The sequence below is a fragment of the Peromyscus maniculatus genome, chromosome 1 (genome assembly GCF_049852395.1).
Source record: "Peromyscus maniculatus bairdii isolate BWxNUB_F1_BW_parent chromosome 1, HU_Pman_BW_mat_3.1, whole genome shotgun sequence".
Taxonomy (NCBI): Eukaryota; Metazoa; Chordata; class Mammalia; order Rodentia; family Cricetidae; genus Peromyscus; species Peromyscus maniculatus.
The window spans coordinates 55373157-55389256 of NC_134852.1; the positions used below are offsets into that span (position 1 = coordinate 55373157).

General features: G+C 44.1%; 1 protein-coding gene across 1 annotated transcript in view; it reads right to left on the reverse strand.

Annotated features, from left to right (window-relative positions):
• Positions 1 to 13647: 13647 nt before the first annotated feature.
• Saal1 (serum amyloid A like 1) overlaps positions 13648 to 16100 on the reverse strand; it is a 30929-nt gene continuing 28476 nt past the window's right edge. The window contains exons 11-12 of the mRNA XM_042276836.2: positions 14900 to 14992; positions 13648 to 13797 (exon numbers count right to left, since the gene is read on the reverse strand). Coding sequence (XP_042132770.1) covers positions 13705 to 13797; positions 14900 to 14992 — 186 coding nt within the window. The 3' untranslated portion in view covers positions 13648 to 13704. The remainder of the gene's footprint in view (positions 13798 to 14899; positions 14993 to 16100) is intronic.

The following is a 16100-nucleotide window of genomic DNA, read 5'->3' on the forward strand; positions in this document are numbered from 1 at the left end:
TTCTCTTCAATTAATTTCTATTTCTTTCAAGGCTGAGTGAACTCTGGGCCCAGAGAAAGCAGGATGATATGATTATGGGATGCATTAATCTCCCCATCAAAGAAGAGGTGGCTCATGGTTACGGAGCAGCTGGCACGTTCTTCCCACGAGCTTCTGGGGGCCACGGTGCTCAGAGCACACCCTTCCAAGAAGTCAGCCATGTCCTAAAAGATGAAAGCATCTTCAGGACTTGGTATTTTCTCTGTGTGCTTCCCCTTGGCTGCTCTAAAGAAACAGCCAGCCCATGTGAAAACAGGTCCAAACAGGAAATCTAACTACCAATGCTTTCATACCACTCAGAGCTCAGATGAAAATGTGAAATTTCCATCATTCAAGGTGGTTCATGTGTCATAGAATACAAGCTGTCTGTAATTATTTGCAAACTGAATACTAGAATTACGAAAATGGAAGCAATTGAGGTCATTTGAAACAATCAAGTCAAACCTGAAACATATGAGAAGAAATGACAGTTTCCTCTAGGGAGCTGGTTCTGGGGTCCACAATGTCAGTGGGGAAAGCTAGAGGATTTCTTTCCTCTAGAGAAGTGCTTGCTGACTGTGAACTGTCCCTGGTTACACGCAGACAAGTCAGACAGCAGCTGCAGTCTGAAGAGAGCATGCTCCTGGATTTGCAGATTCCCCATCACTTCCAAATACAGGCCCAAAGGAAGAGTGGCATCCTCACACACACCCTTCCCAAATACAGGCTCAGGGAAGAGTGACTCCCCAGAGATGCTGAATTCTTCAGACGCTGAGGTGTCCATATGCAGCTTCATGATCTAGCGCTGACTGGCTTTAATGGAGATGGTGACTGGCAAAATAAAGTCATGGTGGCTGGATTCATCCACTGTGGCTGCATACGCATGCCCACCCCACCCATGCACTGAGTTTTCAATGCTCTCTCCCTCCCGGCAGAAAGCCTATGCCTGAGGAAGTCCAACTCCTCCAAAATACACAGCCTCTCTGTCCTTTCTTCCCATATTCTACCCCCGAAGTGTGTGCACCACGAGACCTGAGCAGGAAGGTGCCACTTCTGTTGAAGAGACTGTTGCCAAACCTCGATTTCTCCTGTAATCATATGAGTGTTGATTGCTAAGGGGAAAATCATAAAAGTCATTATCAACAGATCCCATGATGTCAAAAGGAAAAAGAGTTGGAGCAGACAGTTTAATAAGCAGCCTTCTTTTATTACAATAGGCTTGACGTCATCTGTTATTTATTGTTTCCATCACTACAACACAAATCTTTGTGGGACAGGATGAAAAGGACATGTGGACTTTATTGAGCATTTTAATAACCTCTTATTGACAGTAGATAGAAGCTCTGTACAAGGGCCGGGAGCAGGAAATGATGTTAGTGATTTCATTATGGTTGGAGGGAAAGCCTTCCCAATGACAGCGTTGGGCAGATGGTCTTCCACTTCCAAAGAGCCCGCAGGTCAACAGGCCCAATATTGATACAAGGCTACTAAGTAATTAAAGGGTGCCTAGCAAGCAGGGGAGTTTTCATGAACATATACTGCAGCCTGAGCAGTGGAACAGGAAGCTGGCGGTTAAAGTTCCTTCAAAGCCATCTCACAAGGCAAGGTGTTTAGGGGTCACAGAGGAACACACTGAGAACACAACCAAGGAGCTCTTGATGATCTGCAACAAATATGATTCACAATGAAATATGGACTATGATATACTTTCTCTCAGTTCTTCTCTGATGGAAAATATTAAGGTTTTTGAGATTTTTCAGATCTCATTGTAATGAACGTTAAATACCATTTTGCTGAGGCCCCCTTAGTCACTGGCAAGCTACAAGCCTCTCTCGATTTAGTCCACTGTTGCTGACCACTCTTATTTCTTTTGTTAAAACTGTTAATCCTTGACTGTCTGTGTGTTCTCTGGGCTTTGTCCCAAGGCCTAGACCATCTGGAGCCCCGTTGGTTCTCCCACCAGAGTTTCAGGCCCACGTGGAAACTGGATGTCCACCTGGATGATGTCCACCGGGTACTTGAAGCTCAACATGTCCGAAACAGAACCTCTCCTGCTGACTCCCCTATCTGCCCTTCTGGGGCCAATGCTCCATCACAGCTCATGAGACCATCTCCCCTTCAGTTGCCCAAACACAGAGCTTTGTGCCACAGTGCTGGGATAAAGGAAAAAAAGGAAGGATAGGAATGCAAATGACTGTCTAGAACAGAACTCATCCCGAGTGAATCTTACACCAGGGATCATACGCGCATACTTGAATCAGGAACTACTTTGATGACCTAAGATGGGGTCAGTAAACAGCTGAACACCAAGGCAGCTTCTCCTTACTTCATTAATACCGAGTAAGAAGCCACTCTTGAACTCACGGGCTCAATGCAAGCATTTTCGTTCTTACTCATTTGCATGTGAGTCAGGGTGGACTACAGCCATAGTTCTTAACCTGTGGGTCATGACCCCTTTGGGGGTTGAATATCAGATATTCTGCATATTTACATTACAATTCATAGCAGTAGCAAAATTACAGTTATGAAGTAACAGCGAAAATAAATTTTATGGTCTGGGGTCACAACATGAGGAACTGTATTAAAGGGTCACAGTGTTAGGAAGGTTGAGAACCACTGGACTACAGACTCCTGGCCACAGACTGAGTACATATTTATTCCATTTATGTCTCCCCCTGCAGGGACTACCAGTTACTGAGCACATGCTCTCCTCACAGTGAATGAAGGGAATGCAAGAGGCTGAATGCACAGAAGCATCCTGTTCTAACTCTATTGCTTAGTGACATGGCCCAGCTCTAAGTCGAGGGACAGGAAAGCATGCTCCATTCACCAAGGAGGCACAACAAGGACATAGTACAGGTGAGCTGAGTGAAATGATGTGCCACCAGCTGCCTACCGTCTTCTGTCCCCCGTCCCCACCATGAGGTCTGCAGCATCTTCCTGCACCTTTACACATGTCTCTGAGAAGATGAGCCTCACTGGGGCAAGACTTCCATCTGCCTTGCCCACCACGGCATTTTCAGAATGCTGCCTCTCGGTTTCGTTCAACAGAGGACAATAAAGGGCTGACTGGCTGCCCCAGACCATACCCCCAGCCTTACAAGCTTCACGATGTGGATTCTCGTACTCCTGAGCCAACCTCATTTGCCAGGCTTGGCTCAGACCTCATTCCCTTTCTCAGTCAGACATGGTAACAAAACAAGGAAGAACGTGGGCAGCTCAGTGAGAGATGGGGACACGGACAGGCAGATACCTTTAAAACCCCTTCATAATCTAAACCACGCCTGCCAGTATGCTGCCAGTATCGGACAATGACGAGGAGGGCTAGCTCTAGGGCCAGGCAAGCCTAGGGTAAAGCCCAAGGCAGCTAACTGTGATGCTAGGCAAGTGTCTAATGGTGGAGCCTGAACCGATGGGGACCACTTCTATCATGAGCAGTTCTGTGTCGGCCACTCTGCTTCACCCTTACACGCTCTGTATCAGGTGCAATTAAGTTCTGTTTAGTGGACTGTACTTGAGGGACATACTTAGTCTGGAGAAGCCATGCCTGGTGAGCAAGTACATATCCCTCCAGGTCTGGGTCCGGAGTCACATAGCCTTCCCCAGAACTGTGCTCCTTGCTAGAACCCTAAGGTATAAAAAAAATAAATAAATTCAGGGTGAACCTGGTTGCTCTGTGCTGGTGCTCAGTCACTCAGGTCTGTCCACACCTTTGGCTGCGAAATGTACTGGAAATCTAGATGCCTTAGGTTTCACAGATGCTCCCTGGGTTGTCCAAGATGAGATCTAAGCGAATTTGACTTCATATAAATAAACTAAGGTATACTACACAATTTTATCAATGCAGGCTTTGCATTCTATGCAGACATGCAGCACAGACAGGTTAACAAATAAACCAGAGAACGAGCTAGCAGAATCTCCACAGAGGGTCCACGGGGTTCTCATGTTCCCATATTCTAAGTCAGGCCTGGCCATGAAGACCATGTCTGACCAGCTTGTAGCGTTAACTGTGGGGCATTTTACCCACCACCCCCACAGTTCCCCAGAGTTTTCTTGAGTGCGAGCAGCAGGAAATATTAGATAGAAGGATTTATAGCAGAGAATCTTGAGGAGATAAACAGATAGAAAATAAAGGATAGCCTTGAGAGGGCCTGGAACCTATTCCAACGGGCCCCAACTGTCTCTGCCCCAGGGTTTTTATAGAGATGCCAAGGGGTGGAGCAAAAGACCTCCTCCCCCAGCACAGCCAAGTGCAGACCATCTCAGACACCTGCACTCAGGCCCGTGGTCTGATCATCCTCTATTCAGACCTGCTGGGTAAAGCCACAAGGAACCCGAGAAGGGGCTCCCACAGGTCCCCCCTTCTTAATATATAAAAAATAACTATTAATGGCTTACAGCAATCTCCATAGCTGTTACACCTCCCAGTATGGGAGTAGAGGATGATATAGATGGCATTTCTCTTTTGAATTAGGTCCAAGGTGACTACAGCAGTCTTAGCTGCCTCAAGCCCTTTCTAAACCAAAACTCTTAAGGCAACTACAAACTTAAAGAATCCCTTAGCTTCATCATTACCATTAACAGGTTAACATAAATATTGCTATACATAGTCACAATTCTCTCAATCTTACACCTCAAAGCAAACTCTTAACAGAACCATTTGAATTAGCATATATGGTGCTATATATAGTTAACAATTTTCTCCGTCTTACAACTTTAACTCAGTCATTTGAATTTTCTTGTTAACAGAACATAGGAAAAACTTCGATGTATTCACATCAAACTTAAACATTTTCTTAACTCCACAAAACCGGGTGCATTAATATCAATAGGTTTCTGCGAACATAATTCAATCTCATAACTCCTCCTTTTCTTTATAATTTTTTAAACAAAGTCTCAAACCTAGTTAGAGGAACCCAAACTTATCTGTTTGAACAGTTCCATTTGTAACACAAAACCAGTTCCATAAGTAATTCCATTTTTACATAAACAGTTCCACAAAACAATTCATAAATCTCCAGTTAATAAAGCATATACGCATACACAAAATTGCATCTTGATTCTAAGTAGAAATACATTTCTTCATTTAAACAGTTTCATTTTTAACCCAATTCCAGAAAACCGTTCCTAGGTCATTACTATAAGTAAGCTCAAAATTGTCCCATTGCAATGAAAGCTCTATTGTTCATTTCATTTAAGTACCAAAATTCAAATGATAAATATTGGTACTAGCCTTCCAAATTTGAAGAAATCCATAACCAAAATGTTTTTGTAATTTTATCTCATTTTAAGTTCAAAAAGTTTAAATAAGAAATAAATTCTGGTATCAGGCTTTTACTTCCAAATATGAAGAGACTTTTTTAACCAAAACTTTTTGCAGTTAATAATTTTTGTTCAAACAAGCGTCTCTGCAACTTTTGTTCTCACAGACAGACCTTTTTAGTTATAGTAAGATTTTAAACCGCACCGTTTTTGCTGTTAGCTCAGGTTTTTCTGTGCTGCGTTGATATTCCACGGATCTCAGCTGCGGATGCCTTGTGCTGGTTCTGGCGTCCGCCATTCTTAGCTTCTTAACGGCTTCTGGAGCTTTTGAAATCATTTAGACTGCCTACTTTGCAGTCTACTAGGACACTATCTCCTGTGTCTCAGGTGTTTTCACCATATACATTAATAGACTCATACTTAACATTTACACTTTTTCACAAACTCACATATAACATTTTTTGCCTTGCAAAGCATTTAGACTCATATTTAACATTTACCCATTTTTACAAACTCACATACAACATATTAACATCTACTTATTTATACTTTAAGAAAACTATAGAACTACTTTAGCAAATATATTTCTTATTAATTCTTATATACTTATATTCATTCCATCTTATTTCTTATTTAAACTTACATTTACAACTAGCATCTTACAAGTTTATTACTACATGTCTTAAGACTACCTTAGATACTTCTTACAAGCTTATATTCTTAAAGGAACTCTATAGATCTATTTTACAAACTTATATAGGCTACCATTAGCATATATCTAACTTAGCAAACACCTAAAGATTTCTTAACACAGATATAACAAGACAGAATAATTTCTATAAACTCACATATCTTATTTTCATTTTTCTACTTCTTACTCTTAATTATAATTATCACTATCTCTATTATAAAGATTTTCTTAACTAGACAGGAAATATGTACATCATTTCTAAAGTTTAGAGTTTATAGTCAGCTTTGTTATAAAGCACTGGGATTTAGTGAGTGTTGTCATTATAGAGTTGTGATACTTGTTGCTAGGGGATTGTAACATTCTCAGGACGAAGCCACACCCCAAAGTTGCGAGTTCTCTCAGCAGTTCCGCACAGGCAGAGATGCACTGTCAGCGGTAAACGGTTTTTTAACTAGAGGCTGTCCCTTCATTCAAATTCATAATAGTTCCCCTAAGAACTTCAATTCAAACAAATGTTTCTATCACAGCAGTACTTTTGGTTTGTTCTACTGAAAAACTTTATGCTGAGGGTGAAATTATCATATTTAGCTGTTGTAAAGCTCTTCGCCAAAAACTGCACAGCTATTAGGTGATATTTTAAGGATTTTAAAGTGACTTGTTTGCTCTTATAGGTAGCTTTTTGTCATCCAACTACCGTAAAAACTTTGCACAACTATTAGGGTAAATAAGGCATTTTACCAATGGAGCCCCAAACCGCGAAGCGCCTAGTTCCTTATCCTTTCAATTTTTCATTGGAACTGACACTTAAACTCTTAGATGATTTTCCTCCTTATTCTTTTAAAGGCTGTATTTTAAGTTTACCATGAACGTATTTTTGAGCTGACAAAAGTGTTTCAGGGCAATGTCACCATCTTTAGCGGAAAAACTACCTTTCCCAGAATGCATTTCCCTTTTTATCAGTCCATAATAATATCAGTCCCATATCAGTCCCTTATATCAGTCCCTTATATCATTTCCCATAGTTCTTTTTGGGTTTGAGAGTCAACTGGTTTCTCTTTTACCAGACTTGCTTACAAATTCTTGCCCGTGAGGTTTGAACCAAGTTTTTTGGCTTTTGCAATGGGAGATTTGAACAAGCATCTTACATTTTCAGCTATGGCACATTGGGAGGTTTCTGGTCTCTCCTCAGCTGGCTTCAACAGGTGTCTCTCCTTCATCAGACACTGGCCCCCGAATCAGAACCGCACCTGCCTCGTTAGCGCTCATTGAGGCTGGCATTTCTGATAGCAACTTTCCCCGGGGCTTGTGCTTGCCTTAGCCAGTCAGTGAAAAACAAGATGATGTACAACAGCTTTTCCATAGCTCCTTCAGAGAGATTTTCTCCCACTGATCTTGTTCTCATTTTGCTTGTTCCTCCCCACCCAGATGCAGAGCTTCAGCTATCTGTCTGCGGCTCTGTACCTCTGCCAGCTACCTACCTTTGGAAGAAGGGGCTTTTTTTTTTTCTCCCCCTGAATCTGCCTCAAACTCTAGCAGCTTTGTCAGGTCATATATTTTCTGGGGAGGATTATGTCCCTTCTCTGTTTCTTCAGTCTTTCTCCCTGACAGTATCCAGTTTGGTCTCAATTTATCCCCCTCTACCCTAGAAACAGTTTCCGACACTACAGTGGCGGCTTTCCCTGCTCCTGAAGGTAGGGGCTTTTTGTCCGTTTCTGTTTTCGGGGTCTGTGTGGTTTGTGTACAGACTGAAAATCTAACAAGGGAGGTTTTTGCCATTTCTAAACTCCCATTAGGACAGGTGCTTTGCATCATCAGGCCTTCACCTGGCCCAGTCCCCCAGTGGGTTGTGCTTGTCTGGGTGCTCAAGGACAGAGCTTATGCCAGAGGCAATCACCCCTTAGGGCTACACTCCCTCATCTCAGGGAGTCAGTTGAAACAAAGCTTTCTCAAAGAGGTGCTTTCTCTGACAGAAAAGAAAGCTTTACTCCTGGGTAGTTCTGTTCTGCCCTGGCTGGGCTCTTTCCCCAGACAGCGTTCTGACTCGGCAGCACAACTGCTTCAGACACAGTTCAACTTTACTGTTTTCCCAGAAAGGTTCTTTCTCTGATAGGAAAGCTTTTTCTCAGATTTCTTTTTGTAGCTGTGGACCTATAAACCCGGGACTTGTAGGAAAGTGGACAACTGTGCCATTCCCACTGGCTTTAGCTTTGTTTATTAGCAGTTTTCCCCTAGGTCCTGCACCTTCCTGCCTCAGCTCTGTGCTCCAGGAAGTTTGCAACTGCAGGAACCCTAGTATCCCCGAAATGCACTCCAACTCAGAGACGCTGGCCAGTCACCTCTGGGGTTTTGGTCAGAAGCGAGGATACAATGCTAACAGTTTGTATTGCTTCAAGGGATCTTTGCATTAGGACGATGAGGAGCACCTTTCCATTCTGAAACGCTCACTCAGACAAAACCCTTGATGCCTCAGCTCAGCTGTAACTGTGAAGCTTGGCTTTTTTGCTTTCCTCAGGTAAAGTTTCCTGCCCTTTTGGGCTCTGTAGCTCTTCACCCACACTCTCCCAAGCGTTCCCCTCAGGGTACTCTGACCCACTGTCTTACTAGCTTGAAGAGACAGAGCTTAGAAGAGGTTTTTAGGAACTTGTCCCTGCCTCCCGCATTGCAGGGAGGATTGTTAAAGCGTGAAAGAACTTAGAGAGGTCTTGCTGTCTTAAGAGGTTTGTTGTTTGCCCTTAGAGCTAATCACAGGTGGTCCCCATACTAATATCTTCAGGTGATTCTAATTTGTCCTTCAGAGAGTTCTGAAAGGCTGTTTTTAAGTTTAAGAGTTTTTGAGAAACATTAAGGCTTTTAAGAGCGATTTTCCCCCCCAAAATTTTCCAAGAAAAGCTTTATAGTTTAAGAGAAGGATTTCTCCCAGGAGAAAGACCAATTTTTCCCAAAACTTCAACCTTTGACTTCTTACACCCCCATTTTTGCCTCAGGGAGAAAACACTTTCTCCTGCCGCTTGGACTTAGCATTTCAGCTGTCCCCAGGTCAAAAGCTTCCATAGGAAACTTTTTCTTCCCCATAAGCTCAGAGAAGAGCTTTTTTACTACCCGTAAAGCCCAAAGAAAGATTTTTTTCCCCAGTTTGCGTTTATAGCTCCCAAAGTGAGAAAATTGAAGAGTTTTTCTGTCTAGTTGCCTTACTTATTTCCTACACAATCTTACACTTCTAAGTTTTTCCTAATCTATATTACTACCCTATACCTTATACTTATTTTTCACAGATAGAAATTGAGACAGGGATAGAAGATAGAAAATTTTGACAGAAGAGAATTTCACTGCAGCATCGGACATCCTTCCAGTCCGCTTTCCTTTTCTCTTGAGGATAAAACCCCTGCCTCTCAATAATATATAATATATAAATATATATAAATATAAATATAAATATATATATATATATTTTTTTTTCCATAACACCGGCATGCCTTTCCATTGGCAGGGCTGACTCACTTTCGCCAAAAACTCTGTAATAAAACTATTATTTTCCTTTATCTTTAGTCCCTATTTCTTTGTCTTTAGTCCCTGTTCATTTGTCTTTAGTCTCCCTTTTTTAATCCCCCCTTTTTTTTCTTTAGTCCCTTTTTTTTCTTTTTTCTTTAGTCCCTGTTCATGGCGCCATTCTGTGGGGCGTTTACCCACCAACCCCACAGCTTCCCAGAGTTTTCTTGAGTGTGAGCAGCAGGAAATATTAGATAGGATTTATATTGCAGAGAATATTGCAGAGATAAACAGATAGAAAATAAAGGATAGCCTTGAGAGGACCTGGAATTTTTTTCCAATGGCCCCAACTGTCTCTGCCCCAGGGTTTTTATAGAGACGCCAAGGGGTGGAGCAAAAGACCTCCTCCCCCAGCACAGCCAAGTGCAGACCATCTCAGACCCCTGCACTCAGGCCCATGGTCCTGATCATCCTCTATGTGGACCTGCTGGGTAAAGCCACGAGGAACCCCAGAATGGGCTCCCACAGGTGACTAATAATGAAAAAGCACTGGGAATAGGAATATCTTAAAAGCCTTCCATGTTTGAGATTCTGATTGTTTCTTCCCCTAACTACCGTACCACAAAACCATTCAAGACCACCAATTCCTGCCAGTAAGACTGTGTCACTTAAGAACACCTGATCTGGTGCTGAACTGCAGGCCCAGTTCCCATAGTGAGAGGCCACCAACTCTCCCCATGGCACGAGCCTCCATGCCGAGTTTACCTGGGATAATGAAGATGATTTTTGCACATTTGTGTTATAGTCGTGATAATCTTGGTATGAAGTATCTGTGTTGTTTCAATGTCTTGAGCACAAATTTCTGGCAATTACAATATCCTGAGTTTTGCTGACACAGAAAAGGTCATAATTAAGTTCAGGCTTACAGCTCTGTGGGATTTATTTGCTTTTTAAAAATTTCAGTAGGAAATCCCAAACACACACAACAACAGGGACTGTGATCAAACCCCTGTGTGATGAGATCCCAATTCACAGCCACCGTCCATCACTCCCTTCGGCCGCTTCCTTCCTCTGAGCACATCGAAGATGTCAGAGCACTCGCTTCAGACACATCGGTGTTCGTGACAGCTTTCCCTTTAAATCTCAGGCTAGCACCAAGAAAAACAGAGGAAAAGGCTAGTGCAGAGAAATGTCTACCTGATTTCCTTTTGTTGAAATGTCTGCTGGTTTAGTTGTACCGGTCAGTATGAAAACTGCCCTTTGAAGAACAGGCTAACAGGCTGTTAGAACCCTGGCTAGGGCAGGCCACGTGCCCTGAGTGCCACGTGCCCTGAGTGCCACGTGCCCTTCCTTTACTTCAGTTACTCCCGTGCCAGCATCCCCTCAGCTCAACTCTAAACTCAGTGTTCACTGAGGATGTGCCGAGCCCAGATACAAGTTATTTTCAATGTCTACGGTGGTTTCTGTGCACGCCTCACCCTAAGTCTACGGTGCTGAGGGGAAGCTTCTGAGCTTTTCCCCATTTGTATGCCAGCATTGTCAAGGTCAGTAACTCAGAGTTAAAGCAATAGGAAATATTAAATATAGAGAGAAAAACCCTTTTTAAATCTAAGGAGCCAGAGAAGACAAAGAAAAAACAAAAATAAGACCCCACCAGAGTGGAATTGTACTTCATCTGAGGAGTACGAGATAGCCTTTACAAAAGCAAGAAGATATATCTTCTTCTGAGAAGATATATCAGCTTCTTCAAACTCTGAACTGGAATTCAGCTTTCAGAATTCACACACACACACACACACACACACACTAACTGCTAATTCAAGTTCCTCTTGCAATTTTTCTCTCTCCCACATCTGCATACACGTACACAGGACAGTTCATGCACACACACACACACACACACACACACACACACACACACACTCACCAGTTTCTTATCTATGCCTACACGGAGACTGCTGTGCTGAAAGACAGCGGTGGATTCCAGCGCTACATTTGTGTGTGTGTGTGTGTGTGTGTGTGTGTGTACGCGCATGTGTGTTACTTCACCAAATTACACAGCACTTGAAAGGCTTTACGACCAGCCATTTTCTCCTTTGTTATTATCGTGTACAGATTACGGATGTTTCAAGCATATCAAATCAATGGGAAGCTTGTACTGCTGCAAAATACCACACCGTAAGGAAGTAATGGAGTACACAGTGAGGGCCCAGCCAGACCTGAGAAGCAGAACATAGCCTGCCAGGCCCTTTTCTATCACACACTTTTCCTTCTCTCTCTAGAACTTGTCCTCTGAGGGGCACTCTCACCTTCACACGTCCTTGTGTTCTGAAAGTGTGTTCCCCTAAAAGCGACACGAAATGTGCAAGCACAACAGTAAACAATAGCAAGAGGTCCAAGTGTCCTGTGTACCGCACACTTCATGTCTCCTCCATGTGAGAAACGACTCCCTGTCTTACCGTCAGCGAGAGTGACTACAGGCTGCGGCTGGAACCCCAGCTTGAACAGTTACAGGAGACAGAGGTCTAGGAATTCAAGGCCAGCCTGGACTCTGTGAGGACTGCTCCCTAACAAGCACGTGACCTTTCAGTCTACCCAAACCGCTGGCCTCGAGGACAGGCAGATGTAAAAGTCTGCCAGTCGGCTGACCTGTGAGGACGCACTCACGGTCTCTCCAGCAGCGACACTTTAACAACAAACACGTCTCTGGACTGGAAACTGCGTGCTCTGATCCCCATAGAGATCCTCTGTTTTATCAACACAGATCCTTCAGAGAGAAGTAAGCACTAAGGAAGACCAGTCCCTTAAATTGGAAGATTCTGAGGACAACTGGGATGGGTTTATGAAGCTGGCTTCGTTGTGCATAACTGAGATTTTCTCTCAAAACAAGGAAGAACTGCAGTCAGTATCTGAAGTGATGCGGACTGGATGCGAAGTGCCTGGTGGATTGTGTTGATCTCCTCCTCCTCAGGAAGCACAGGTTACAGGGATGAGGCACCAGGGAGGCAGACTGCAGAGGCTGTCTGTCACATTCCCTCAGTCTTACTGAGAATTCGCTCGAGCCAATCAGGTTCTGAAGCACAACCACATGGGTTCACACGGAACATCACATTTTACTTCCATCTGTGAACCAGAGTAACTCTGGAGCGGAACAAAGGCAAAATAACTGTGGTGGGTTGAAGAAAATGGTCTCTAAAGGGAGGGGCACTATTGGAGGTCTGGCTTTGTTGGAGTAAGTGCAGCCTTGTTGGAAGAAGCATGTCACTGTGGGGGTGGGCTTTGAGGTCTCCTGTGCTCAAGCTACTTCCTGTTGCCTGTAAGATGTAGGACTCTTCGGCTACTTCTCCAGCACCATGTCTGCCTGCATGCCACCATGTCCCACCATGATAATGGACTGAACCTCTGAACTGAACTGTAAGGGAGCCACCTCAATGAAATGCTTTCCTTTATAAGAGTTGCTGTGGTCATGGTGGCTCTTCATAGCAATAGAAACCCTAACTGAGACAGTAACTAACGCTCCAAAGTTGTCACTAACAATCTGGAGAGGTCCATACAGCTTGTTAGATGCTCACGGAACCACTAGTGTATTGGCAGGCTGGCTCTCCAAGCCAGTCACAGCCACACTTTACCTTACAGAGTGCAGAGAGGATCGGGACATTAAATATAACACAGAACAGAGGTCAGGGAAAGCTGGCAAAACTTTGCCTCTTCCTGTTCACCCCTGGATGGAAGACATAGCACAGGCCTCACTGTCACGAATAAGTATGTGCAAAGGTCTACACAGTGGGCCACTGGGACAGGGAAAGGGGACGGACACTTGTCTGGTCTGCACTGAGGGTCTCTGTACTTACGCAGGAGACACATAAAGATACCGGAGAAGCTGCCATACCAGGGGTTCGGTTGCTGCAGCTAAATCTACTTACAAAGACAATCCTTATCTACTCTAATATTCCGAAAGGAACCTCTGCCTTGACAAGCTTGATTTCCTCTTCCCCAACTAAACAGCAGTAACATACGATCAGCGCAGTGGGGAGGGAGGCGACAGGGGCGACCTCTGTGACCAGTGCAAATGAAAGGGGGGTGAACGGGGGACACGGGGGGGGGGGGGGCAGGGGCGGGGTGGGTTCAGGGTAGCACGCAGAAATTACGATCTGATCCATGTTCGCCTAAGTTATCTTCCAAATGCCAACTTTAAACCGTAAAAAACATAGTTTATTCCTTGGACAGCAGAAACTCCAACTTAGGTCTTAGGTCTGAGCCTTCCCACTTGGAAAGCTTTCTTCCAGGTCCTCAGCAAGAGTCTTATCAACGTCACGTAGAGCTTGAATGAAGCCTTCCACCTGAGAGCCGCACAAAGAACCAAATAAGTGTAGTGGAGGAAAAGGCAGTTTTAAAGATATTGGTGGTTAACTATGAAAATGCTCCTCCTGAGGCTTCCAAAGCCAACAGGGACACGCAGCAGATTCACAGGTGTCACCAAAGCACTTCCTGCAGTCACCTGAAACACTCGAGCAGTGACCCCGGAAGTGACAGACCTCCCGCTCCCTTCACTCCTGAGCTATCACAGATCCCTGCTGCTTTCCTTTTAGGGCGGTGCACTGACGTTTTATTATAATCCTCTTTGCTGACTAGTCCCCTTATGCTTTCCTTCCACAGCTCATTTTCCTAAAAACTACTATTGTGAAATTGCCCTCAATGGTCCTAAATATTGTTATGTGAAGAACCATAAAAATGTATTCATAAAAATTAGGCTTGAGGACTAGGCACGATGATGGCACATGCCTTTAATGCCAGCACTCCAGAAGGCAGAGGCAGGCAAAACTCTATGAGTTCAAGGCTAGCCTGGTCTACAGACGGAGTTCTAGTCTAGTCAAAGCTAAACAATGAGACTCTATTTCATGAGAGAGTGAGAGAGAGAGAGAGAGAGAGAGAGAGAGAGAGAGAGAGAGAGAGAAGGAGGAGGAGGAGGAGGAGGAGGAGGAGGAGGAGGAGGAGGAGGAGGAGGAGGAGGAGGAAATTTTAAGCTCATCAGTTAAAAGAACTGGCTATTCTTCTAGAGGACCTGGGTTTAATTCCCAGCACCCACATGGCAGCTCCCAACCATCTGTAACTATAGTTGCAAGGGATCCAATATCCTCTTCTGGCCTTTGCAGGCAACTGCACACACATGGTGCACAGATATATATACCCAGGGAAAACACACATACATAAACAGAAAAAAAATCCAAAAAAAATTTTAATTGAAAAAATTTAGGCTTTCACTTAGTATAAGGCTGTGTACTTCATAACAGGAAGGAACACTATAAACCCATGCTGATTCCTTCCTCTTGAGATTAGAATTATATACCCTCCAGCTATCTTGCCCACAAGGCATTAAATCCTATAAAGTATACTGTCATTTTTGACAATGGATTCAGCCCCCTGTACATTCACCCTACTCACCACTGGGCTGTAGCGGGGCAGGAGACTCTGAAACACACAGGAACATTTCTGTTTGCTAAACTGGCCCTCCTTCAGTCCCTGAGCCACGGTTTCCTACAACAAACCAAAGAAACTTTACTATCAGAAAAGGAAAATGTCTAATGCTGCATTTGGCAAACAGACAAACATCAGTATACAAAATCACAATTAGTCCCACTGGCGTTTCAAATGCCCCACGCTGAGCAGCCATGAAGAGCCTTGTGTGCCCCACATCAGCTAATCTCAGTGAAGGGCACCACTCGCTCACCCAGATGCCTGAACGGGAAGTCTTCCTGCTGACTCCTCCCAGGCACCTTCCCTCATCCCAGGTCTCCCTCCCTCACTTAGGCTCTCATTTCTAGACTGTTCTTGAAGATTATTGCTCTGAAGCCCATTTGCTGGCCCCTGGCCTCCAGCCCTCAACTCTATCCCTTTATGCCTGAGGTTTTTGGAAGAATCTTTCCAAACTGATCCTATTACTTGCTTAAAAAAAGAAAATTTCAGTCGCACCCCAGTTTCCTCAAGATTAAACCCAAATTCCCTGAAGGTGGCATCTAAGAAGTTTCATGATATGTCTTTGGGGTTTTAATCAAACCCATCTTCCTGATGTCTTCCTGTAACTTAAAGACAAAGGAACATGTTTGTTTTTTCCTCCCAAACCTAAAGTCATGACAAACAATCTAAAAATATCTGAAAGCAAAATAAAGAAGATGCTGTGGTGGTTTGGATGGGACGTCCTCACAGGCTCCCATACTTGAATCTCTCACCAGGGAGTGGATCCATCTCAAAGGATTAGGTGAGGAGGCCTGGCCTTGCTGGAGTAGGTGTGGCCTTGTAGTGTGTTGCTGTGAGCTTTGAGGCTTCAAAAACCTAAGCAAGGGCCAGTGTCTCCCTCTCTCTGCAGGTCAGGATGCAGCTGTTTCTTCTCCAGCACCACATCTGCCTGCACACCGTGCTCCCTCCATGATAATGGACTAACCTCTGTAACTGCTTTCTGTTACAAGCGTAGCCTTGGCCATGGTGTCCCTTCCCAGCAGCAGAACACTGACTGAGACATAAGTATCCCTCAAGAAATTCATGTAAACAGTCAAATGAATACATCAGGCTAGGGGTGGAGAAAGTGGGGAAGCACTTGCCTAGCAGGTGAGAAGCCCTGGGTTTGACTCCAAGCCCCACAAAAACA